General features: G+C 44.6%; 1 protein-coding gene and 1 long non-coding RNA gene across 2 annotated transcripts; one reads left to right on the top strand and one right to left on the bottom strand.

Annotated features, from left to right (window-relative positions):
- Positions 1 to 280: 280 nt before the first annotated feature.
- LOC124083383 (flavin-containing monooxygenase 5-like) lies at positions 281 to 6,058 on the top strand. The gene is made up of 7 exons (XM_046429973.1): positions 281 to 415; positions 1,513 to 1,701; positions 2,158 to 2,320; positions 3,059 to 3,201; positions 3,278 to 3,477; positions 4,834 to 5,183; positions 5,982 to 6,058. Exons 1-7 carry the CDS (start codon positions 281 to 283, stop codon positions 6,056 to 6,058), a joined length of 1,257 nt encoding a protein of 418 aa, XP_046285929.1.
- Positions 6,059 to 8,594: 2,536 nt separating this feature from the next.
- LOC131423643 (uncharacterized) lies at positions 8,595 to 23,132 on the bottom strand. Its single transcript, XR_009225472.1, has 2 exons — positions 22,855 to 23,132; positions 8,595 to 8,765 (listed from the first exon to the last, which is right to left on the bottom strand). It is a non-coding gene; the product is annotated as an uncharacterized LOC131423643 (long non-coding RNA).
- Positions 23,133 to 24,439: the final 1,307 nt, after the last annotated feature.

Below are 24,439 nucleotides of genomic sequence, written 5' to 3'. Positions count from 1 at the left end.
AGATGTTTTCTCCCTACACTTGCTTGAATATCACACACAACAGTCTGTCATACGGGGCTGGGGTGTGCGCGTGTGTGTGCTTGTGTGTGTGTGTGTGTGTGCTTGTGTCTGTGCATGTGTGTGTGGGAGGGTGTGTTCCAGTCTAACATAACACATGCTGCAGAAGCAACCACACTCTGTCACCATAAAGGAATCCTAAACTGTTGGGACCTCTGATGTGGCTAGAAAATTTCACTTTATCACAACAAAACTGAAAGAATTCTCCTTCATTTCAGAGGCCATGAAAGCAAAAAAAATTGCAGTGATTGGCGCCGGGGTCAGCGGATTAGGGGCCATTAAGAGCTGCCTGGAGGAGGGACTGGAGCCCACATGTTTTGAAAAAGGCAGCGACATTGGAGGACTGTGGAGATACGAGGTAATTCTGTGCTCCTTCCGTGAAGTGCCAGCTGTGTCTGTGAAGAGATGCTTCCTCTCTGACAGGAGCCAGAACTCTGTCCACTCTGAGCAATTCCTCCTTCACTCCTTGGTGTCCCTTATAAGTGGCAATGTCCACACTGAGACGAAGCTGAAACTCCCGAGGCTTGCAGGACCCTCCTTCCTGCATTTCCCTGACAGCCCCCAGGAGCACTTGGGCTTCTGCACATAAAACTGACACGTCCTTCTGCTTGGCAGACTTGGGGACAGGCCGGAGGTCACCTGCATGCGGACCCTGGCCCTTCCCTGCACACCGCGGGTCACCTTCTCGCTGCTCTGTGGGCGGGTTGGATGCAGTTGAAAGCAGTGTGTTCACCATGGACCCTCCATGATGGACAGAGGCAGCTCACGCTTCTGAACAACAGCGAGACTTTAAGCACGTGGCACACAGTCTTCACACAGTGTCCCCCTTCGTGGCCCTGCCTGATTTCACCTGGTGTGTCACTTAGTGAGTTGACACACCACGTGTTCATGACTGCTTCCTCTCGGGTTACGTGGTGCCTATTTCCAGGGCCTCCTCCTAATCCATGTTCCTCCAGCTGCGAGGCTGAATTTCTCCTGGGGAAACTTCTCTTCACCACTCGGTTTTATGTTTCTTCCTTTTGGGTTGGTTTAGAATTTGTTTCTTGTGTCGTGTTTTGATTACTTTTAATGTTTTTATTAGGGTGTTATATTTACAAATAATAGTGGGTTCATAGAGACATAGCCACAGGTATAAAGTTCATAATTTGCTCCAGTTCATTCCTGGTACATCCCTTTCCCTCTTCTCCTCCTCCCCCCCGTCCTTCCTGGGTTTTCTGATCTGTCTGGACATTTTCCTGTTGGGAGACGACCAGGGCACACTTGGGGTCCATCATCATGAGGAGGATCCTACTCATCTCATCTCCACATGGGCTGACTCCAGCACCTCCTTACTGCTCAGCTCCATTGCAGAGACCCACAAGGACCACTAGTCCCAAACCCACAGGCTGACGGCCCCCTCTCGTTCCCCACTGTGTGCCTGAACACTGGAGGCCACGGCCGGTTTGCTTCCCACAGGAGACCCCCGACACTGGACGAGCTGGGATATACAAATCCTTGACCTGCAACACCTCCAAGGAGATGACAGCCTTCAGCGACTACCCCGTCCCTGACCATTTTCCCAACTACATGCACAATTCCAAAATGATGGAGTACCTCAGGATGTACGCCAGGCACTTTGGTCTCATGCAACACATCGAGTTCCTGGTAAGGAAGGCAAACCCTGCTCAGCACCTCCACGTGGGTCCTCGCAAAGTCTTCACAAGCCAGAGCAGGCAGAGGCGCCCGTCCAGTGTGCATGTCCACCACAGTTCTAGAGAGACCTGGTGTCTCAGCACATTCTCTACATTAGTGAAGACATTTCCAACTTAGGTCCCCTCCAAGGTGCACTGTCTCTGCATTGGTCCCAAAGCTGAGGCTTCAGTTAATCATATTAGATGTAGAATACAGGTTTAGGAATGCAACTTCATGTATTACGTTGCCCAACGTACCTCAATCCTAGGGAAGAAACAATTCTAGGAGGTTGTTGTGCATACAATTATAAAATCCCAGGAGCTATGGAGAGAGAAGCCACCACCCACCTTATTGTGAACCCAGAGTTCTCTGGGGAATGGAGATGAGCAGTGCTCTAGCACTAAGGCTGCCTTGGCCCTTGCTTCCCAGGCGAAGGTGTGCAGTGTGAGGAAGCGCCCCGATTTTTCATCCTCTGGCCAGTGGGATGTTGTGGTAGAAGCTGATGGGAAGCAGCAATCCTACATCTTCGACGGGGTCATGATCTGCAGCGGCCATTACACTGAGAAGCATTTGCCCTTACAGGAGTTTGCAGGTATTTAACTGATGAGTGTGAGGGACAGATCTTTGAATCCAAGAATCTCCGTGCCCACGCTAGCATGGGCACCGACAGAAGCGTTTTCCTGGCACAGTGGGGTGCAGAGAGGAGCACTCAGATGATAGAGGTACCCCTGGAACTGGAAGCCCAGCCTTCCCCAGGCAGCCAAGGCAGGGGTCTGGCCTTCCAGGAAGAAGAAGCAAGTGAGCAATGGAGTGTGGCCTGGCCAGGAGAACACACCCTTGCTGTGGGAGGAGCAGGTGTGTGGGCAGGAGAGGTAGGTGGGAGTCAGTGAGCAACCAGTGCAGTCTGTGAGAGTGTGTATGTGCATGTGTGCGTGTGAGTGTGCACTTGTGTGTGAGTGTGTGCAAGTGTGTGTGCATGTGTGTCAGTGTGTGTGGGCAGAAGAGGTAGGCGGGAGTCAGTGAGCAACCAGTGAAGTGTGTGAGAGTGTGTATGTGCATGTGTGTATGAGTGTGTGCATGTGTGAGTGTGCATGTGTGTGTGTGAGTGTGCATTGTGTGTGAGTGTGTGCAAGTGTGTGAGTGTGCATGTGTGTGTGCGTGTGAGTGCGTGTGTGTGTGTGTGTGTGCATGTGTGAGTGTGCACATGTGCACAGTGCCTGACCCACAGCAGCAAAGCGGGTGGAAGAGACACAGCCTCAGCTTGGAGGCACACTGTGCCAGACCCCGTTCCCGTCTGTGCTGCTGACGTGGGTTGCTCCTCTCCTCCCAGGCATCCAGAAGTTCCGGGGCAGGTACCTGCACAGCTGGGAGTACAAGCAGCCAGACACTTTTGCCGGGAAGAGAGTGGTTGTGATTGGCATCGGGAACTCTGGAGCAGATGTGGCTGGCGAGATCAGTCGTGTTGCTGAGCAGGTTGGCATTTTACACTCATTCTGACATCAAGGTGAGAAGACAGAGTTGTTACTGGGCGGCTTCTCCTCTCTCGCAGGTTTTCCTCAGCACGAGACGAGGCGCGTGGATTTGGAACCGGGTGTGGGATGACGGCAACCCCATGGACACCGCCCTCTTCACCCGGTACAATAGGGCACTCCAAAAACTACTGCCCTCGTTCCTCATCAACAGGTGGGCAGAGAAGAAACTGAACGCAAGGTTCAACCACGCCAACTACGGGCTGCAGGCTGCACACAGGTACGTGCACCTGGGCTGGGACGGCCAGGCAGCTCAGCAGAGTCTGTAAGTTATTTGCAAAGAACCAGGATCAAAGGAGACCATTCTAACTGAGATTAGAATGCATTTTGATTGATAATATTCAAGTTATTTCCTTCCAATGTTCTTGGAATTCCACTAAGGTATAATTGATCTGTGTTGGGGCAGGGGGACAGAGACTCAAACATCTGCCTTATTTGAGTCCTGACCATGTGACTCTGCCTTACTTCCTCTGTTTGCCATCACCTGTCAACTACTCTGTTTGCTCTTGAATTCAAAACTGTGATTTCACTGGGGTTGGTGGCCCATACCGGTGATCCCAGCTAGTCAGGGGGATAAAGCAGGAGGACTGCCTGGGCACTTAGGAAGACCAGTTCTCAAAGTAAAGCATAAAAGGCTGGGGCCGTCGTCAGTGGCAGAGTGCCTGCTTAGCACACACCAAGCCCTGTGTTTGACCTGTTGAACCCCAGGGCTGCCAAAGCCCCAAGCCCACTGTTTTTGGATCCCAAGGGGAGGACTTGGAGGACTCAGTGGAGAAGGCTGGGACATTTGATCACTTAGTGCTCCGCAGGCAGTGGGCAGAGACACGATAAAGGGCCACCCTCACAAGCAAGGGGCAACCATGGGACTCGTCACCTGCCCACTGCACGGGTGGTTTCCTTCAGAGGTTGATGGTTTATGGGTGCTTTCCATGACTTTACCACCCAGGTCACCCCTTTCAGATCCCCTCCAAAGGACAAAGATGAGAGAGGTGGCCAGCTCCCCTCTACATCTCCCTCATTACTATGTTAATTGGAATCTTGCCTCACTGCAAGCTCTCCTAGGCACTGAAGAGTATTTAATGCAACAGATCCCCAGTACTTCCAAAAAAAAGAAAGAAAGAAAGAAAAAATTCCATTTCACCTTGTAGATCCTTGAAAAATATTAATGACCAACTAACATCAAAATTTACATATTATTAAGATGAAATAAATATGTTAAAAATCAAAACAATACTTAAGTATTATCTAATAGTATTTAGTATGTATTATCACTTGATTGGCCCAATCTGATTTTGCTATTGTATCATTTTGTTTTCACAAATTTAGAAACTGAGGCTGAAGTGTTTTGGGATTTGACCAAGGTCTCAGTGGCTAATAGGTAGAACCAATACAGAAGCTGACTTCTAACTCTGAAAATCAAGTTCTTATCCAATAAACTATACTACCTTTATAAGAATACCAATAAAATAATTAACGTTATTGAAATACTGTGGTGGCTTCCTGAGTATTTCCAAACACAGTTTCTTGAAGAGGAACTTTATTTTCACTTCCTTACATTTCCTTCCTTATCGTGCAGAATTTTTTCATATCAAACAGTTGTCAGTGACGACCTGCCAAATCACATAGTCACTGGAAGAGTGCGGATGAAACCAAACGTGAAGGAGTTCACCGAGACGTCCGCCATCTTTGAGGATGGCACTGAAGAGAAGGTTGACACTGTCCTCTTTGCCACAGGATACACCTTCTCTTTCCCTTTCTTGGAGGATGACTTAGCAATCCTGGACAGCCAGCATTCCATGTATAAGTTTGTCTTCCCTCCTCAGCTGGAGAAGCCAACACTGGCTTTCATTGGCCTCCTGCAGCCCGTGGGGGCCCTCATCCCCACAACAGAACTCCAGAGCCGATGGGCTGTGCGGGTGTTCCAAGGTAGGCCCGCTCTTCTACGTGATTATGCATGAATGGCAAGGCACCCAGAGCTCTTCTGTCCAATTTACCTTATACCACAGCACCTGAGATTTTGCCATAAGAAATTACTTTTGTATTCTCTAGAAAGTCGATTTTTCATTTCTAAAAGAATTCTGTTGAAAATGAAAGCATCCAAGGAAAGAACAGGGGAACAGCTTAGAGTTCTGTGCCTACTTCTCTTTGTTCTGTCCCTCATGTTGCTGTGTCTTTTCACACTCAGACCTTCATTCTGCCATGTTCCCTCGGCCCCCAACACTCACATTCACACCCAGGCCACTTTGGATTTTTACTTCTTACCAAAAGCATCAGTGCAGTCTCGGGATGTTTTCCCTCCCTGCACAACTCCTGAAGATACAGTGAGAAGAATGATTTCCCACCTGCTCTGAAGCCTGAGGACTTGTATTTGAGATGTGAGCTCCAAGCCAGAAAATGTCTAGAGAGAAGATTTTGAGACATATCAGTATAGTCTGAGTATCACTGAAAGATTAAAAAACACATTGGGAGAATTCTTGGTATTCACAGATTTTGTTATGGGTTTAAAGTGAGGAACAACTCACTATTTCTCTTAAGGGAAGTTGACTCCTCTCCTGACTCCTGAAATTGATAGGAAATTCTCTTCCTTGGGATTTTATACAAAGTGCTTTAATTATGAGTTCCATAAAATGATGATTATTACAACTCTTTTCATTCAAAACTTCTTCTTTTTTTTGTTTACTCGTCTCGCAGCCCTCCTTACATTTCTCTCTTGCTTTTTCTTAGGACTGAAAAAATTGCCCTCAGAGACTGACATGCTGGCTGAGATCAACAGAAGGAAAACGAGAATGGCCAAAGAGTAAGCACACGATCCCCCGCTAAAGGACACCAAACTCGTTCAGCAGGTCCTATTTGACATTTGTGTTTGAACAAGGCACTTTAACAAGACCCCTAAGACAATTCTAGCTCTGTGACATTATGGTGACTACGCACATGGGGACAGGTGTGGAAAGTGCCTGGCTAGAACACCAGTCTCATAAGATGTCCAGTCCCTGCCCTGAGCGACCTCAAAATGAGGACACGAGAACATGCCAGAACCAAAGCCAGAACATAAGAGGAAACCAGCTCAGTTCAGAGTAGAGAAAACACACACTGCACCAACGCACATCGAGAGCAGCTTAGGGAGATGCGTGTTCCTTCAATGTGGTAAACACATACTCTGTGCGCTTTGAGGAAAAGCTATGCTCACGAGCACACTCGGGGAACTCTGGAGGATACGACCTTTGGAGGATGTGTCCTTCTTGCAATTTCCTAACTAGGCTTTCAGTATAGGCTATAAAATTAACAGCATATGTGAATGCCATTCATGTCGACTTCAGTTTACTCTTGGTAGTTTATAGCTTTGTTGCTAAAGGAAATGGATTTCACCTGTGTTTTCTAATTGATTATTTCTAGGCTTCGTTAAAGTTATTATTTCATGTACCATTATGTGGTAATCAGAACACTTTACTCCTTTATTAATTTTAATGATTCTTTACTTGGTTATCTTAGGAGGGTAAGTGACCATAAAGTTGGTTCTAATTTTCACTCTTCCTTTCCTATACCTGGATCTTCTTTCTGGTATCTCTTCCTTGGCTCTACCTTAGGAGATGACCATAGTTTATACAGGAGAATCAGATGTTCTTGTTTTATTTATGGATTTATTTAAACTATTATTAGTGTTTTACTATTGAAGATGATATTGACAACTATACTTAAGAATGTGTCCTTGGATTAGGACACAACTAGAGAAAAGAAATGCATGTTGGATTTTATCAAAACCCATTTGAACAAATTCTAAAATGACAGGGATTTCCACCATTGACATATTGATAGCATGAATTATAGGAATACATTTTCTACATTAAACATGTCTTAATTTCTAGGGATAAAGACTAATTGGTCATTGTGTGTGATTATATTCCAACACTGTTAACTGTTGGAGAGAAGTTCATTTGTGATTTTTTGAACTTTTATAGATGGGAATGGTCTGAGAGTGTCCTTCCCTCACTCACCCTGTTTCTAATTTTGTTATGTTGTTTTGAGGCTTATAATCTAACAAAATTAATGAACAGTGCTTTTATATGCTAAATCATAGCTAATGATTAAGACTTCAATCGGATAAGGACTTCATGCTACTTGAAAATATCACATATACTATGATATGTACATATCATTGAATAACATGTTTATCATCAATGTAAATGTTTCCATTAAACACTTACTTAAGAAAACATTCTTGGGCTACATTTTTCCATTGTTTCCAGCATTATTGGTCTAAGTTTATTCCTCTGTTTTCATGTGAAATGTAACCATGAATTTTTTTAGGAAATTATCATTGTCATTTAATTTTGCAAATCTTAAGAATCTTCTAACATTTCTTCCCAACATTCTGAAAAATTTAGATATTTTTTTAGATTGTCAGAAATTCTAGTCTTGTTACTCTTTGACCCAAGAGTGATTTACTGGAGTGGCTTTTGTTTGTTTTGTTTTGTATTTTGGTTTTGGGGGTTTTTTAGTTGTAGATGGACACTGTACCTTTATTTTATTTTTATGTGGTGCTGAAGATCAAACTTAGTGCCTCACACGTACTAGGCAAGTTCTCTACGAATGAGCCACAACCCCAGCCCTGGAGTGATTTTAATTTCTAAGTAGGTAGAAGAAGTCCTATGTAGGAAGCAAAAAGTGCATCATGATTGTCTGAGACGTCCCAGGAACTGATGTCTAGAATGAACACATGCAGAGACAGCTCACATGGCCTGGAAGAGTGCTGTGAGCAGGGCAGGTGACTCTTCCCTCACTCACTCCTTGCTCGTCAGAGCTGTGTGGTGGGACTGGGGGCTCTGGGGTAGAGCTGTGTCTGCCAGGGAAATGGACATCTCAGCTTCACCCGCCCTTCCCTCAGCCTTCCTACATGCATGCCCCTCCGCTGGGCACTCGGGGAAGTTTACACACCTCAGGCATTTACATATGGGGCTAAGACCATAGTATCCTAAGTAGGCCAAGTCATGTGCAGGACATCAAGATGGTTTGATAAGCAGAAGACAATGGAGTCAAGAAAAAAGCAGAAATAAAGTCCCTTGGAAACTCGGGATGATGCTGACGGAAATGTGACATAGCGCTTCCAACATTGTCCTTCCTATTCCAGGTTTGTGGACAGCCCCAGAGATGCATCTCGAGTGTACTACATCGACTACATGGATGAGATTGCTTCTGAGCTAGGCGTCAAACCCAACCTGCTCTCCCTCTTCCTCTGGGATGCCAAGCTAGCCAGGGAGGTTTTCTATGGGCCCTGCACCCCATACCAGTACCGCCTACAGGGGCCCGGCAAGTGGACCGGAGCCCGGGCAGCCATCCTCACCCAGAGAGCCCGGATCCTCAAGCCCCTGAGAACACGTGTGCTCCAGCACTCTGGCTCCCGTTCCTCTGGGTGGCTTTGGGTCCGAAGTGTCTGTGCTGTCATCTTTCTCTCTGCTTCCATGGTCATCATCTTGCAGATTGGTCATTAAGCTCACGTGGACACAGATGGGCCTGGAACCAGAGAAGAACAAAGTCACTCAGATTTGAATCTAGCAAAGGGAAGCAGTCAATGGTCTGGGGAAAGACATCCTTGGACAGACCAGCTCACACACAGATATTTCAAAGGAAACAAAATTGCCCCAATGATGGTTTTCCACGTGCACTAAATGAAGGGAGGTGTGAAATGCACAGCTTTGCTCCCCTTCATTTCAGTAGGAATTTGAAGGTTTGACAGGTTTACCAACAGAGGACAACGAAATGACAAGTGGGGCTCCATTGGAAACCAAGGGGAGAGACAAAGCAAAGCCAGCAGGAAACCCCAAACGTGCATCCTGCGGCCTCCAACTTCCCCCAACCCCCTTCCTGCTGCACATGGAAACCTTCTGGCCAACAGAAAAACCCGACAGTCTCCACCTTCACCAACTGACCCAGCAGCCCTGTTACAGAAGAGTCGATAGGCTCCCCGGAACTGCACAGTTCCACCCTGCCACAACGAGGAGACAGCCCACCTTCTGGTCCAGAGGCCAACGTTCTTCCACTGAGGTGCAATTGAGGAATAACGGAAATGAAGAAAGAGAATGTTCTCAAGATATTTTCCTTGCAGTCTAATAACTGCAATGTTACATCCACCTACACTTAAAGAACAACAAGCAGAATCGACTGTGTTAATGGAGACTCGAGGGGCAGAATGACAAGACCCTCTCTGCACTGACTGCTGGTTTAGTGCAGAGGGAACTCAGCCTGCACTGCACAGGAGATGGTCACGACACCGCTGGCTGGCGGCATAATGTGTTATGGTTGTGAAATAAGACATGCTCAGTTTCAGAAGGTACATACAAAAGCAGGAATAAAGTACCATGATATCCACAATTTATGTGCAAAAGACACGAGAATAACTGTGTGCCTGTGAGTGTGACAAAGAGGGGTTGCGTGAAAAGGATCAAATATCCACAGCAGGGTCTTCTAGGAAAAAGGGATTCAGGTGCTCATCATACTCCTTCTTCAAATCTTGTCTGTGTCACTTTACATTTGGGAACTTCAACATAAAACCTTAGAGAAACACTCATTGTCTAAAATCACTTATGTATGTGCCATCAATAGCCCACACATTTGAGTTCAACCTTTTATTAACCAATCAAAAAAGGGAACTGTGGAAAAGCAAATAACGAGCTAATTAGATAAGATCACATCATAACACTGTTAGGGATTTAAGTGGAGGAGGGATTTCACCATGGACTTCTTAAAAGCCATGGCGTTGCTTGGTGATAGAAATATCATCTGTGACATCTGTACTCTGTATGTGCAGACTCTGAATTGTTCAGGAGCATCCCCATCATAAACTAAGCATTTTTGCCGTGATATGTTTTCGAATAGTTGGCCTACTATTTCTCGGAGACTCTGCTAATTATTATTTCCATCAACAGAAATCACGATGAATATTGAGAGTTTACTTTCAGAAAGTGTCTGGAGAAGAGATACTTTGTAGGTAGCCACTTTGATTGCCTGAGATCCTTACCCAAGGGGAACCACTCTGGGGGCCAAGGATTTTTGAAACATGATTTTGAATCTGTTCTACACTGTGAATGGCTGATCAAAGCCCCTATTTAGTGTGACCAAAAGAATTTTAATCGGAAAAATAATTATCTCATCAAAGTTTCTAAAGAGCATTCCTCTCTGAACTTCCCGCTGAGCCTCCGAAGGCAAACTGTGAAATATGCCCCAATGTAAGTGAGCAACCTTAGGGGGACATCACAGTTTATAAGACAGTCAAAAGCTGGGCTGAAGCAGCCCCTCCTGGAGCCTCCAAGCCTGCCCCTGTCCCTTCCCTCCCTCCCCTGGCCCGGCTCCTACTCTGCCTACTGATGCTGTGTCCCTCTCTGTCAGAGCTATGTCACCTTCCCCCAAAGCCCCGCTGAGGCCACCATCTCTCCATCTCCCACTCCACTACCAAACCACCCCAACAGCCTAATCCTGCCGCAGTCTGGCTGGGCACAAATCACCGAGCCGCCACAAAGCACTTGTATGTTCAAACAGGAAACTTTATTGCCTGAGCTCCAACAGCACTCCACGCACACTCCCTGGGAACTCTCCCGAACGCCACCCATGTGGCTCCTCTCCGGCACACCACACCAACCAGAATTCCCTCCACCAGAACTTCCCCAACGCGAACTCCCCAGGAAATCCCTGCAAGAACTCCAAAGTAGCGGGCGCCTGAGGCAGACAGCAGGGGTCTATATACAATTGAATCAATCCAGCATCATCTTAATGGCTCCCCTCTCAACCACTACTTCTAGCAAAATGCCAGGGGCCATTCCGACTTGGCTGTGGCTCTCAACATCTCCCCCCTTCTGTTTAATTAAACAACAAGCATGTGGCTTAGGGACCGCGCCCGTCTTAAGATGTCCAATACTACATATGGTCCTTACCCATCATCAGATGAGTTGACCTCAAGGTGTCAGCCTCCTGTCTTAGGTTGGTACCATTGCAATTGGATCTCACCCGTCATTGACTACTGGTCCAGCATACAGCCATACTTGTGGATAGGCCTTTGCACCAGTGGTGGGTGAGGTTCTTTGCCTCACCTCTGTTGGCCCCCAAATTTGGCCTTTGCATCAGTGGGGGGGTGAGGTTCTTTGCCTCACCTCTGTTGGCCCCCAAATTTTAGACCATCACAAGCAGAAGGGAGGAGGCTGCAAAATGCCACAACACCAAGCCAAATGACGGTTCCTTTTGGAAAAATTGTACCACCTATGACACCATCAGCAAAGATACCCCAGCACTACCACAATTCGCTGCACCAACAGATAGTTCACAATGCATACAAGTGATACATAGTCCAGGCAAGTTCTGCAAGCAGTTCAAAGCAGAGGAATCCATTAATATGTCCATTTCCTCCCAAAGTAAATCGACTCCTTGATTGAGCATTACTTGTTGAGTTATTATTCATTGATGCATCAGTTTATACAGTTTGTTGTAATAGCTATCGTAGAAGCTGTAGTTTGGTTTTCTCTTTGTCTTCACTGGCACTGGGATGAAGATAGGAATTCTGGCAATGATGGCTAAAAAAAAACTTACGTAACATTCCAGCAGACACTAAAAGAAAGCAATTTTCTAAACAATTTACATTATCCTGAACAGAATTATTAAATATAATGAAAAGGAAAGTTGAAAGTAAACAAACAAATCTGTTAACCTCCTTTTTTGTTCACATATTTTTACATATTAAAACAATCCTCAACAGCTGTTTACCCAATTTAAATTAAACCATTTAAATCACGTGAATAAAAAAAGTATTTGGATCCATTTTTTTCATGAGTGCTCCTCATATATGATATATGACATACGCACATACAGACATACAACACAAAACAGAAGTGTGCACACATAACACAATACATACAACACATAACATAATAGTAAAGGCCTTGTAGCTTTCCACAGGTGAAATTTCCATTGCAATGTTTAAAACTCCACAGTCAAAAAATAAAACTGATCAGAAAAACATTAACCTAGGTCTGTATGAGCTCAAAAAATTAAATAGAACTTCATGTGGGAAAAGGCAATAATAAAATAGATATTGAAAAAAGCATCCTGGTTACCACCTGGGTTTGACTCTTCTTTGGATATCCCATCCTTTTTCCTGTAACTTGCATAATGGGTCTGAAGGTATTCCCACAAGCAAGCCCCAAGGTTTTTTACATTTGAAATAGGCTTTAATGGTGTTCATTATTCATTAGCCTCCAGGTGTGGGAGAACCACTGTTGCATATGTAAGGATATCAGCTGTTAAGGATTTGAGCCAAGTCATCTTCTTTTTGGTCTGTAGAAATCGCTTTAGTTAGTCTCTCTGGAATCCAAATCGGCTGCTGTTATCCCTGTGGAAACACATAAACAGACCCCCGACTCCAGACAATCACTGGGTCAGGACCTTTCCATTGTCCTGTTAGAATATCCTTCCAAAGTACCTTGGGCTTATGTACATTTTTTGGACATATATGCCTTTCCACAGCACTAAGCCCTGATGAATCCAAATTTAAAAAGTTTAGAGTAAAAAGGGTTATTTTAAGTTTATCCTTGGGGGATATATACCCCTTCCCAATTCCCTCTTTTTGCTTTAATAACTACATTTTAATAGTTTGATGAGCTCTTTCAACTATGCCTTGTCCCTGTGGATTGTATGGGATTCCTGTTATATGAGTAATGCCAAATGATGAGCAAAATTGTTTAAAAGAGGTAGAAGTATAGCCAAGACCATTATCTGTTTTTAACTGTTTTGGAATGCCCACAGTAGCAAAATTTTGTAAGCAATGAGCTATAATATCTTTACATGAATGGAGCCCATCAAAAATCCAGAAGAAGTATCAACTGTAACATGCAAATATTTTAATTTTCCAAATTCTGGCAAGTGTATGACGTCCATCTGCCAAATATAGTTAGGTATCAGTCCTCTAGGATTGACTCCAAGATTAACTTGTGGTAAAAAGGTCACACAATTTTGACATTGTTTTATTATTTGTCTAGCTTGTTGCTTAGTTATTTTAAAACGCTTTTTGACATTGTTTTATTATTTGTCTAGCTTGTTCCTTAGTTATTTTAAAATGCTTTTATAAAGTATTGGCATTGACATGGAACCTTTTATGAAAATTTGTAGCTTCTTCTAGTGTAGAAAAAATATGTATGTCATGTGTAGTTTTATCTGCTAAATCATTGCCCAAACTAAGGGCTCCAGGCAATCTTGTATGTGCCCTGATATGTCCTATAAAGAATGAATCTTTTCTGTCCCAGATTAGAATGTGAATAGTGGAAAACAAAGAGAAAACAGTAGAGGAAGGGGAAATCCTACCAGCATCTTCAAGGGATACTATAGCATTAACTATATACTGACTATCAGAAAATAAATTAAATACAAAATCTTTAAACATCACAAAAGCTTGCAATACTGCATTAAGCTCTACCTTTTGAGTTGATTGTTTGGGTACTAAAAATGTAAAATTTTGATCAGGGGTAACTACTGCTGCTGTACCATTATTTGACCCATCAGTGAATATATTTGGAGCATTCATGATAGGTGTTTTTCTTGTCATTTTCGGAAAAACAACAGGATGAGAAGACCAAAAAGACAACAAAGGGTTAGAGGTAAGTGATTATCAAATGAAACATTAGATTTGCACATGATTATTGCCCAAGTATTTAACTCAGTAGTTAACTCATCAATTTGATCCATAGTATATGGAGTAATAATTTTATTGGGAGAAATTCCAAACACTCCCTTTGCTGCTTTTATTCCTTTGAGTATTAATTGTCCTACAGCCTCAGGATACCTAGTAAGAATAGTGTTAGGAGAATAAGATAAATGTATCCACAATAATGGAACTTCTTGCCAAAATACTCCAGTAGGAATATTTTTTTTGTTGGTAGTACAATAAATAATAAAGGCAAACTTATATCAATTCTATCCAAATGCATATTTTCCATATATGTTTCAATGATTTTTAATGCCTTTCTTGCTTCAGGCGTTAACATGCGGGGTGAACTTGGATCTGATGGACCTTTTAGGATATCAAATAAAGGTCCTAACTCTCTGGTTGGTATGCCTAGATAAGGCCTTATCCAATTTATGTCTCCTAACAACTTTTGAAAGTCATTAAGTGATTTGAGTTGATCTACTCGTATTTTGATTTTTGGTGGACGGACCATGGTTGAGGATAATAGAACTCCTAAATAATTAATTGGAAAATTTAATTGTACTTTATCTATTGCTATCTCTAGATTATAATTTTTTAATAAGTTTGTAAGTGTGGCATAACATTCTAGCAATGTGTTTTTATCTTTGTGTGCTAATAATACATCATCCATATAGTGAAATATTTGTAGTTCAGGATTTTGATTTCTAAGTAGCTGGATTGCTTTGATAACATAAATTTGACACATAGTTGGGATGTTAGCCATCCCTTGAGGGAGTACTTTCCATTCATATCTTTGATCAGGACCTTCATAATTCAGTGCAGGGATAGTAAATGCAAAACGTGGACTATCCTCAGGATGAATTGGAATTGAAAAAAAAAAACAATCTTTAATATCTATAGCTAAAACATACCAGGTTTTTGGCAAAGCAGACAATTGGGGAATCCCAGATTGAGCAGGTCCCATAATAACCATCTCATTATTAATGGCTCTTAAATCTTGCAATAATCTTCATTTACCAGATTTCTTTTTAATGACAAAATTGGGAGTATCATGGGGAGATACGGAAGGTTGTATATGTCCTTCCGCTAATTATTGTTTGACCAGGTCATGGGCTGCTTGTATCTTTTCTTTAGTCAGGGGCCACTGAGGAACCCATACTGGTCTTTCTGATTTCCAGGTAATTTTTATTGTCTCAGTGACCCCTCCTGAAAACCCAATCCATGTCTGTCTGTTCCTTGATCTATTTGTATTGGTGCCACTATACTTTGTCCTTTTTCTCCTAATCTTTTTCCTTTCCTAAAACCTTGTCTAGCCCTAATAGTGGGTGCATTTGGATTGATGTTATTTGTTAATGTCAAACTAATTGATCTAGGACATCTTGTCCCCATAAATTTATAGGAAGATGATCCAATACATATGGCTGTATAGTTCCTTCACATCCTTCAAGATCCTTCCAATCTAATACCATTGCACTTCTATGGGGATTAGTTGCCACTCCTAGGCCTCGAAGCATTTGAGTGGCTTGTTGTAATGGCCAATGTTTTGGCCATTCTTGACGAGAGATGATGCTAAGGTCAACGTATGTCCTGACTCTTCTTGGTTTTACTGGGGTGCCTCCTTCCTCTAACAAATTACTTAACATTCTTTCAGTTTGTTTTTTGCTAATTTCTGACCCATATTTCTGCTACAAGGATAACACAACTCAACAAGATAACTCAAAACAAAACTGAAGCAAAGCGGAACAAAAAATCGTTGTATCAATTTTCCTATTTTCTTGAAATGGTCTATCTCTATCTCTTCCTCAGGGCCAAACAACTTCAAACCTTGAGCCAACCATTTTTCCCAGTTTGCCTTAGAAAGTTCTATGGACAGGCAGCGTGAAACAAAAACAAAACAAATCAAAACAAGGACACATTTTTTTTAAATGGTCACCCATTCTCTCACCTTCCCTCAGGGGCGAGCAATTTCACTTACCCCCAAGCTTCAGGTGTTCCCCGTCTGGGCCACCAAATGCCGCAGTCTGGCTGGGCACAAATCACCAAGCCGCCACAAAGCACTTGTATGTTCAAACAGGAAACTTTATTGTCTGAGCTCCAACAGCACTCCATGCACACGCCCCGGGAACTCTCCCGAACGCCACCCATGTGGCTCCTCTCTGGCACACCACACCAACCAGAACTCCCTCCACCAGAACTTCCCCAACCAATGCAAACTCCCCAGGAAATCCCTGCAAGAACTCCAAAGAAGCGGGCGCCCGAGGAGGCCAGCAGGGGTCTATATACAATTGAATCAATCCAGCATCATCTTAATGGCTCGCCTCTCAACCATTACTTCTGGCAAAAATGCCAGGGGCCATTCCGACTCAGCTGTGGCTCTCAACATAATCCAACCAATATTATTACTAAGGACAACCTAGAGACATCCCTGACCCCATCCCCATCCTTGCTGGACCTTTCAAAGCTGGGCAGCTAACAGCACAGGAGAACCTCCCACCATGCTCACTCCTTGGACTAAGGCTGTGCCAAGGCCTTCCCCAAAAATCTCCTGATGTGGTTACAGACCCCTAGGTCATGCTAAAGGGTGTCCCATGGTAACACATACCTACAAACCAAGTTTTTCTCATTTTCTTCATGTTTTCAAATGTTAGTGACCAAAAGCAGAGCAAATGAATGGATTTCTGAAGTCAAATGGAGGAATCCTATGGGACATTTTCATAAACATACACTTGGGGATTTAAATCAGGCCCAGAAACCAGCCCAGACCCCTTTCCAGATAATGCCTCAATTTTTTCCTAAGGTAGCTGATTGGAGTAAAATCCAATGGTGCTCAAATCCTGAAGTCTCCATGCTTGACTATTCTGAAAGGTTTGCAAATGCTTTCAGGCATGGAAATCATACACTTCCAAGACACCCACAAGGTCTCTCTCTTTAATGTCACCTTGAACTGGTTAGGTGAACCAGCTACCAAAACAAGACGGGCCCAAATGAGCCACTCTATAATCCCCTGACCTTTCTGACCTGGCACACCAACTCAACAGCCCTTCAGAAGTCGGCAAAGAAGAAACACCACTCTGACTTTGATTCACCACTCCAGCAAACTATTCATCAGGTGACAACTGCCATCCTCTCCAAGGGATGCGCAGCGACCTCACAAAGTCAAAGGGGTGCTTCTTTGATCAAAGCACTCAGCCACTTCAGGAAGGGCTGCTGTGAGCTCACTGCAGCTAGAGCAACACAGGAGCCCTCTTCAGCCCCCAAGGGCTCTCATCTCCCCTGGTGGCTCTGGAGTCCAAGGGGAAATCAGAGCACCTGGATGGAGGACAAAGCAGGCTCCAGGAGTGCCTGCAGTCACTCTGCCTGTTCTCAGGCCACCTCCTGGAGTCCCGCCCTGGGAGCATTAAGGCTGGGTTGGTGGTGGCAGCCTCTCACTGCCTGGACAGTTCAAAAGTCTCACCTGCAACACATGGAGCAGGGCCCCTTCCTGGCTGTCCCCTTTCTGCTCGTTCCCCCACACTGACTCGCGTCCATGGAAGAGATGCTTCAGAGGCTGTTGGAAGGGGAAGTGTTTCCAACTCTTGACCCACCAGGATGGCAAACAGAGCAAAAGCTGAGCAATTGATTAGAACAAGTAAAGCCACAGGTAAGCCTCTGGATCCTCTGGATAGATCCACTTCTCAACGACTCTATTACCCAATATTCAACATCAAAGTCATTGGAAGATGGTGTTTTCCAGGCCTACTAAGGTCATTTTTGTTCCTGGTCCTCACAGACATTGAGAGAGTTCACTCAACCACCCAGATTAGGAGGGGAGAAAATCCAGCTCAACGCCTCCCCAACATCAGACAATGTTCCTGTAAGCAGGGGCTATTTCTGGAATAAGACCCACTAAAAAGGCATATAAAGGTTGATAATTCCATGCACCAGTCCCTAGAGATCCCAACTCTTCATGTTAAAACATCTTCCATCAGAGAATGCATTCTGATCAAGACTTAACAGTTAACTATGCCCCCTACCCTCAGCACCCAGTGGTGCCCATGTCCAGACTCCTGGCTGGGACCCCAGCAGACAGCAAGGCACTCATGTGCTCCATCTGTGCAGCACACTTCCAACCAACATCTCTGCTTTTTCTTAGGACAACCACCAATATACTGGGACAGTCATGCCCCTGGGCTGCTCTGAGCCTCACTTATTTTACCCGGATCTTCAAATCCAAGAGATGCCTGGAGATGATGCTGAGATCATCTGGTTCACTGAAGATATTTTTATTTAGAGCATTATACACAGCAGTGGGTTCATTTGGATGAACTCATGCATGCATGGGATTTGACTTCCTCCATTTCAGTTCCACCTTGTTTTACTCTCCTCTTCCTTCCCCTATTCTCCTTTCTCTCCTCTACTGATCTCCCTTTGCTCATTTATTTGGATTGGTGCTTTCTACATATGCAGAAAGGTGGAACCCCTGGGACATATTACATACATAGCATGATTTCGATACACTCATCCTGCATTTCCTCCCTTCCCCATTTCTCTTCCCTCCTTCTTCCACTCCACTGATTTCTGTATCTTCATGATATCCAATCCCCCTCCTATTTTTCATCCTTATTTTGCTCTAACTTTCATATATGAGAGAAAACATTTGACCCTTGGTTTTCTGAATCTGGCTTATTTCACTCAGCATGATGTTCTCCATTTCTATCGTTTTACTGGCAAATGCCATAATTTTATTCCTTTTTTATGGCTGAGTAAAACTCCATGGTGTGTGTGTGTGTGTGTGTGTGTGTGCATGTTTGTTTTTGTATCCACTCATCTATTGAGGGCATCTGGGCTGTGATCTCTCTACTGTGAATTGTGCTGCTATAAACATTGATGAGGCTATATAGTATGCTAGTTTTAGCTCTTTCAGATAAAAACCAAGGATTGATATAGGTGGGTCATATGGTGGCTCCATTCCCAGTGTTTTGAGGAATCTCTACACTGCTTTCTGGAACGGTTGTTGTTATGGTTTGGATGTGAGGTGTCCTACAAAGGCTCATGTGTGAGAGAAAGCAAGAAGGTTGAGAGGATAAATTGTGGTGAGCCGCTTCTGCCGTTTCTGCAGATTATGGTCGCCATTACAAGATGGCGCTGGCTCCGCTGTGGTCTGTGACAAACAATTTCTTATCTGGGAAAGTTGGCACATGATTTTTCACCACCCTGTGAGAAAGTTCCACGCGGCAGCTTTGCATTGGGGCTTGGGATGCTTTATTAAGGCTGGGAGGGGCACCCGAGAGGAAGAAGAAGAAATATCCAGGGACCTGAATAAAACTGTTGAAAGAAGATTCTCGAGTTGCGTCTTCCTTGCGGGCAAGGGGTCGCGACAAGTGGTGCCGAGACCCGGGAACCAGAACTTTCAACAGTCAGGGGTGGTGCACCGGTTAGTCCCAGGTAAGTGGGATCCGCGATCAAAGCGGGGTTAGTCCCAGGTAAGTGGGATCCGCGATCAAAGCGGGGTTAGTCCCTAGTAAGTGGGATCCGCGACCAAAGCGGGACAGCTCCTCTGTAATGAAAGAGAGAGCATTACATTTTATTGCAGCTGCACTGTGTACTTTCGCTCCTACTTTCGCTTTCTTTTTTTTGTGCTTTCTTTGTTGTTGTGTCATGGGTGCCGCATCTTCAAGTCCGCTTCTCCTGGCCCTAGATGGCCTGTTACGTTCCAAGGGACTGGAAGTGAAACATAGTACTTTACAGAGATTTTTACAGAAGATAGATATCGCTGCACCGTGGTTTGCATTTTCGGGCAGCCTTACTGTGCCTAGTTGGGATAAATTAGGCAAAGATCTTGACTTTGCTTCTGAGCAGGGCATATTAGAGGGTGGGGTGATACCCCTTTGGAAAATGGTCCGTGGTTGCCTTACAGATGGTAAATGCCAGGAAGCTGTGAGTGAGGGTCAAGCTATTCTTGAGCAACTGCATGAGGAAAAATCTGAAGGATCATGTAGTGAAGTGGCAGAGAGTATTAAAAGTAACAGTAGTGAGAAGGCAAAAGAGCCTGAAGATAAAAATAGGAGAAGGCTCTACCCAGACTTGACCGAATTAAAAACGCCTGAGAACACAAGCGACTCAGAGAGTTCTGAGGACCTTGATATATTGTTACAACAACTACATAAGATAAAAATGAAAAAGAAGAAAAAGGAGACACAGGGCACGCAGGCCTACTGTAAGAAGGGGAAGGGAGTTAACATCGGTCAACAAAACTCTGAGGAGGAGGAGGTAGAATATCTAGAAGAAGATATGGTGCCGATTGCCCCACCTCCGTATGTGGGGGGGAGCCAAGGTTCCGGGAGATCTTTTCATGCACAAGTTTGGAGGACAGTTAAGACAGATATGGGACTTGCATACCCTGTATTTCAGGACAATAACAGGGGAAGATATCATGAGCCTTTAGACTTTAAGATAATTAAAACCTTGGCAGAATCTGTCCGCACTTATGGCATAGATGCCGCTTTCACTCTCACTCAGGTGGAGGGACTTACTAGATTTTGCATGACTCCCTCAGATTGGGCTAGTCTAGTCCGCGCTTGTGTTTCCCCAGGGAAATATTAGGAGTCCAAAGTTGGCTGTTTAATGTTTCTGGAAGTACCCAAGACTCGGAGCGAGGTAGGAGGCTTAAAATTTCTGCAAATAATTCACAATTATCTAATGCTACATTACCCTCCGCAGCAGTCCATCTCCAATCTCCGTTCCTGTTTCTTTTGGCTAATGTTACATTACAGGGGATGCTTAATTGTTCTAATATTACCTGTTATTTGTCTGAGTGTTGGAATGGCTCCTGGACTACGGCAATGGTTATGAAAATTCCAACTTTTGTCCCGATCCCGGTTACTGCAGATCCAGAGTCATTTCCTATTGTTGAACTGATTAGAGCCCGTAGAGATTTTGAAATTACGGCAGCCATAGTGACAGCTGTGGCGGTATCTGCTGCTGCAGCAGTTATAGCTGGAGTAGCCATGGCCAGCCAGGTACAAACTGCTGCCACTATTAATCAGGTTATTCAACAAACATCCACCATACTTGAATCTCAAAGTAGAATTAATCAACACATTTTATCTGGGATTCTGGCTGCTAATCAAAGGATAGATCTGCTTCAAGCTCAAGTTGAGGAATTGTCTGACCTAGTACATTTGGGTTGTGTTGATCAACGTGCACATTTATGTATAACCTCTGTCAGATTTTATGATTCCAGAAATGCCTCCCACATCATCGGGGAGTATCCATCCGGAACCTGGTCCATGGAAGCAGAAAACATGATCCAGTCTCAACTAACCCAGATAGCTGTCTTGAACAGTACCCGTGTCGATCCCGTGACTTTGGGTCAATTCACCGATTGGATATCTTCTGCTTTTTCCTTCTTCAAAGAGTGGGTGGGAGTAGGCATTTTTGGTGCAATGTGTTGCTTCGGTGTTGTACTTTGTTTGTGGCTTCTCTGTCGCCTTAAAACTCGCCATGCACAAGAAAAGGCTATGATCATACAAGCTCTTGCAGCTTTAGAAAATGGCAACTCGCCTCAAGTCTGGCTTGCGCATCTTAAGCAGTAAACCTTTGTCATGGTCGTTACACCCCAAGTTATTATAACATTGCACTGGGATCGACATGACTTTCCTTGTTATTCTCTTAGTGTTGGAAAGCCCTTGCACTCTGCCGGTCTTACTGCCATTGCACGCAGATGGGTTTCCACACTAGTACTTTTCTATCGCCTTGAAGTTCGTGCCTTTCTTTCAGGGTGCTGTCAACTTGTTTGTCATTATAAACAGTCGCAGTTCAGCCTCAGCTACCCCCCTTCGTCCACCATCGTCACGATACAGGATGCGAGGCAAGGCACTGCACTTGAGTGATCCTTGATGTGGACCTCAAGGAGAGCATGTCCTATTGCATGCGGGTTCGACGCGTCCACGCCCCGCCCCACGAAAAAAGGCGTCGGCTGATATGGCCTCAGATCTGGGGAAGGGCCCTCCTTGGGACTGAGCCATACTATGCAGCCACTTCTGCACAGTGGGATAGGACCTCTACTCTCGCCTGTATTGTTTTAATAAAACAGAAAAGGGGGAACTGTGGTGAGCCGCTTCTGCCGTTTCTGCAGATTATGGTCGCCATTACAAGATGGCGCTGGCTCCGCTGTGGTCTGTGACAAACAATTTCTTATCTGGGAAAGTTGGCACATGATTTTTCACCACCCTGTGAGAAAGTTCCACGCGGCAGCTTTGCATTGGGGCTTGGGATGCTTTATTAAGGCTGGGAGGGGCACCCGAGAGGAAGAAGAAGAAATATCCAGGGACCTGAATAAAACTGTTGAAAGAAGATTCTCGAGTTGCGTCTTCCTTGCGGGCAAGGGGTCGCGACAAAAGACAATATCTCTGACTTTTCGAATTAGTGGGAAGTAGAAAGATCCTTCTGGGGGCCATCCGACTCCAAAGGTGGGCCATTCTGAGGCACAGAGAGTCTGCCAGGTCCGGCATTTTACTGAAAAAGAAAGATTCTGAGCCCTTAAGCGGACTTCGGTCCAGTGATCAAGGGTCAGGGACAGAGGCGTTGAAGTGCTCTGTCCCATAATGAAAGATACACAAACAGTGAAAGCAATGACACACGACACAGACAAGACAATAAAGACAGACAATGGACGCCCAACACTGAGACCAGGACTGAGTAGCCGGCAAAACCTGATGGGCTGGCAATACTGAATCCGAAACAAAATATCACCGAGTCGAGGAGATTATTGTTCCTCGATTTCCCGAGTCCTCTGGGGCGTCTCCCAGGGATGTGGCCTGTGGCTCTGTGACACGTCTGTCAACCACCGTTGGAGAGAGCTCACGCTCTTCACCGACAGCCACTTTGCCAAGCCCTAACCTGAAACCTGAAACCGGAAAGAGGCGCCTTACTTACCCCGAGAGGAGCCTGTTGGGGTCTTTCGTCCACCGCTGCCGGATCTCGGTGGAACATCCAGATGTAAAGGTCAGACGAGTGTCGGAGGAAGAGACCACCAAGAGACTGTCTCATGCAACAGCAAAGGGTTTATTGGGGGTCCAGCATGCTGGGGCTCAGAGCTCACTTGAATAGAGCAGAGAGAGAGAGCCCGGGGAACAGCTTAAGCAGAGCTTATATACTTTCCTTGGAGAGGGCAGGGACTTCACATACAGCATAGCCAATCATTGCACGGTTTCTGGGAGGGGTTGTTTTCGTAGAGCAACCAGATGATCAGTGGGAATTTCCGGGAGTTGTTTTCAACTTCTACATGAGTTTCAGGTCCCAGGAAAACAGAACTTAATTCTTACATTCTTAACCTTTTCAGAATGATCCAGACTCAGAAAAGTCAAGGTTTGACTATTTTGTCTCATGTGTGGAAGCTAGAGATAAAAAGGGAATACAAAGGAGGATCTCAGTAAAAGGGAAAGGAAAGCAACAGAGTAGAAACAGGGGTTAGAGTGGGGAATGACCAAGAGAAAGGGGAAGAACTGCACAATGAAGCTGACCAGCTCACGCTGTGATGAATATACCACAGTGCGTCACAACTTAATATAGAACTGCAAGGCACAGGTTTAAAATACTCCAGTTAGAATGCCAATTATCAAGAATACACACAACGTAAGTGTTGGTGAGGATGTGGGGGAAAAAGCACACTTATACACTGCTGGTGGGACTACAAGTTGGTGCAAACACTCTGGAAAGCAGTATGGAGATTCCTTGGAAAGTTTGGAATGGAACCACCATTTGACCCAGCTATCCCTCTCCTCAGTTTATACCCAAGGAACTTAAAATCAGCATACTACAGTGATGCAGCCACATCAATGTTTATAGCAGCTCAATTCACAATAGCTAAACTATGGAACCAACCTGGGTGTCCTTCAAGAAATGAATGAAAAAAGAAACGGTTGTATAGATACACAATGAAATATTACTCAGCCTTAAAGAAGAATAAAATTATGGCCTCTGTAGATAAATGGATGGAGTTGGAGATGATGCTAAGCAAAACAAGTCAATCCTCGAAACCCAAAGACCAAATGTTTTCCCTTATACAGATGCTGAACCATAATTGAGAGAAGAATGGGAAGAATGGAGGAACTCTGAATTGGGCAGAGGGGAGTAGGAGGAGAGGACAGGGCATGCGGGTAGGAAAGATGGTGGAATGAAGTGGACATCATTACCCTAGCTAGATGTAGATGTATAATTGCACAAATGGTGTGACTCCGCACTTGGTACAACCAAAGAAAGGAAAAGTTGGCTCCACTTGTGTTCAAAGAATTAAAGTGCATTCTGTTGTCATGTTTAACTCATCAGAATGAATGAATGAATGATGGAAGGTCAGCAGAGCAGAGGAAAGGGACAAGAAGGAGAGGAAATGAGGCAAACAGGGGAATTAAAATGGAGCCAACGATGCCACATGAACTCACAAATATGTCAGAAATAAGCCCACTATTATGTTTAAGTAAAATGGGCTAAAAAATATTTTAAAAATATGTTGTTGCTGTGA

Source organism: Marmota monax, unplaced genomic scaffold (assembly GCF_021218885.2).
Source record: "Marmota monax isolate L192 unplaced genomic scaffold, Marmota_monax_Labrador192_F-V1.1 WCK01_AAM20220418_F8-fsc00055, whole genome shotgun sequence".
NCBI lineage: Eukaryota > Metazoa > Chordata > Mammalia > Rodentia > Sciuridae > Marmota > Marmota monax.
This window is presented reverse-complemented; position numbering and strand designations above follow the sequence as displayed.

What these genes read in the sequence shown, in the direction of transcription:
- LOC124083383 (XM_046429973.1), top strand. Translation starts at nt 281, where the DNA reads ATGAAAGCAAAAAAAATTGCAGTGATTGGCGCCGGGGTCAGCGGATTA. An exon ending in GAGGACTGTGGAGATACGAG is followed by an intron (nt 416 to 1,512) that starts GTAATTCTGTGC and finishes TGCTTCCCACAG; the next exon opens with GAGACCCCCGACACTGGACG. An exon ending in TCAGTCGTGTTGCTGAGCAG is followed by an intron (nt 3,202 to 3,277) that starts GTTGGCATTTTA and finishes CCTCTCTCGCAG; the next exon opens with GTTTTCCTCAGCACGAGACG.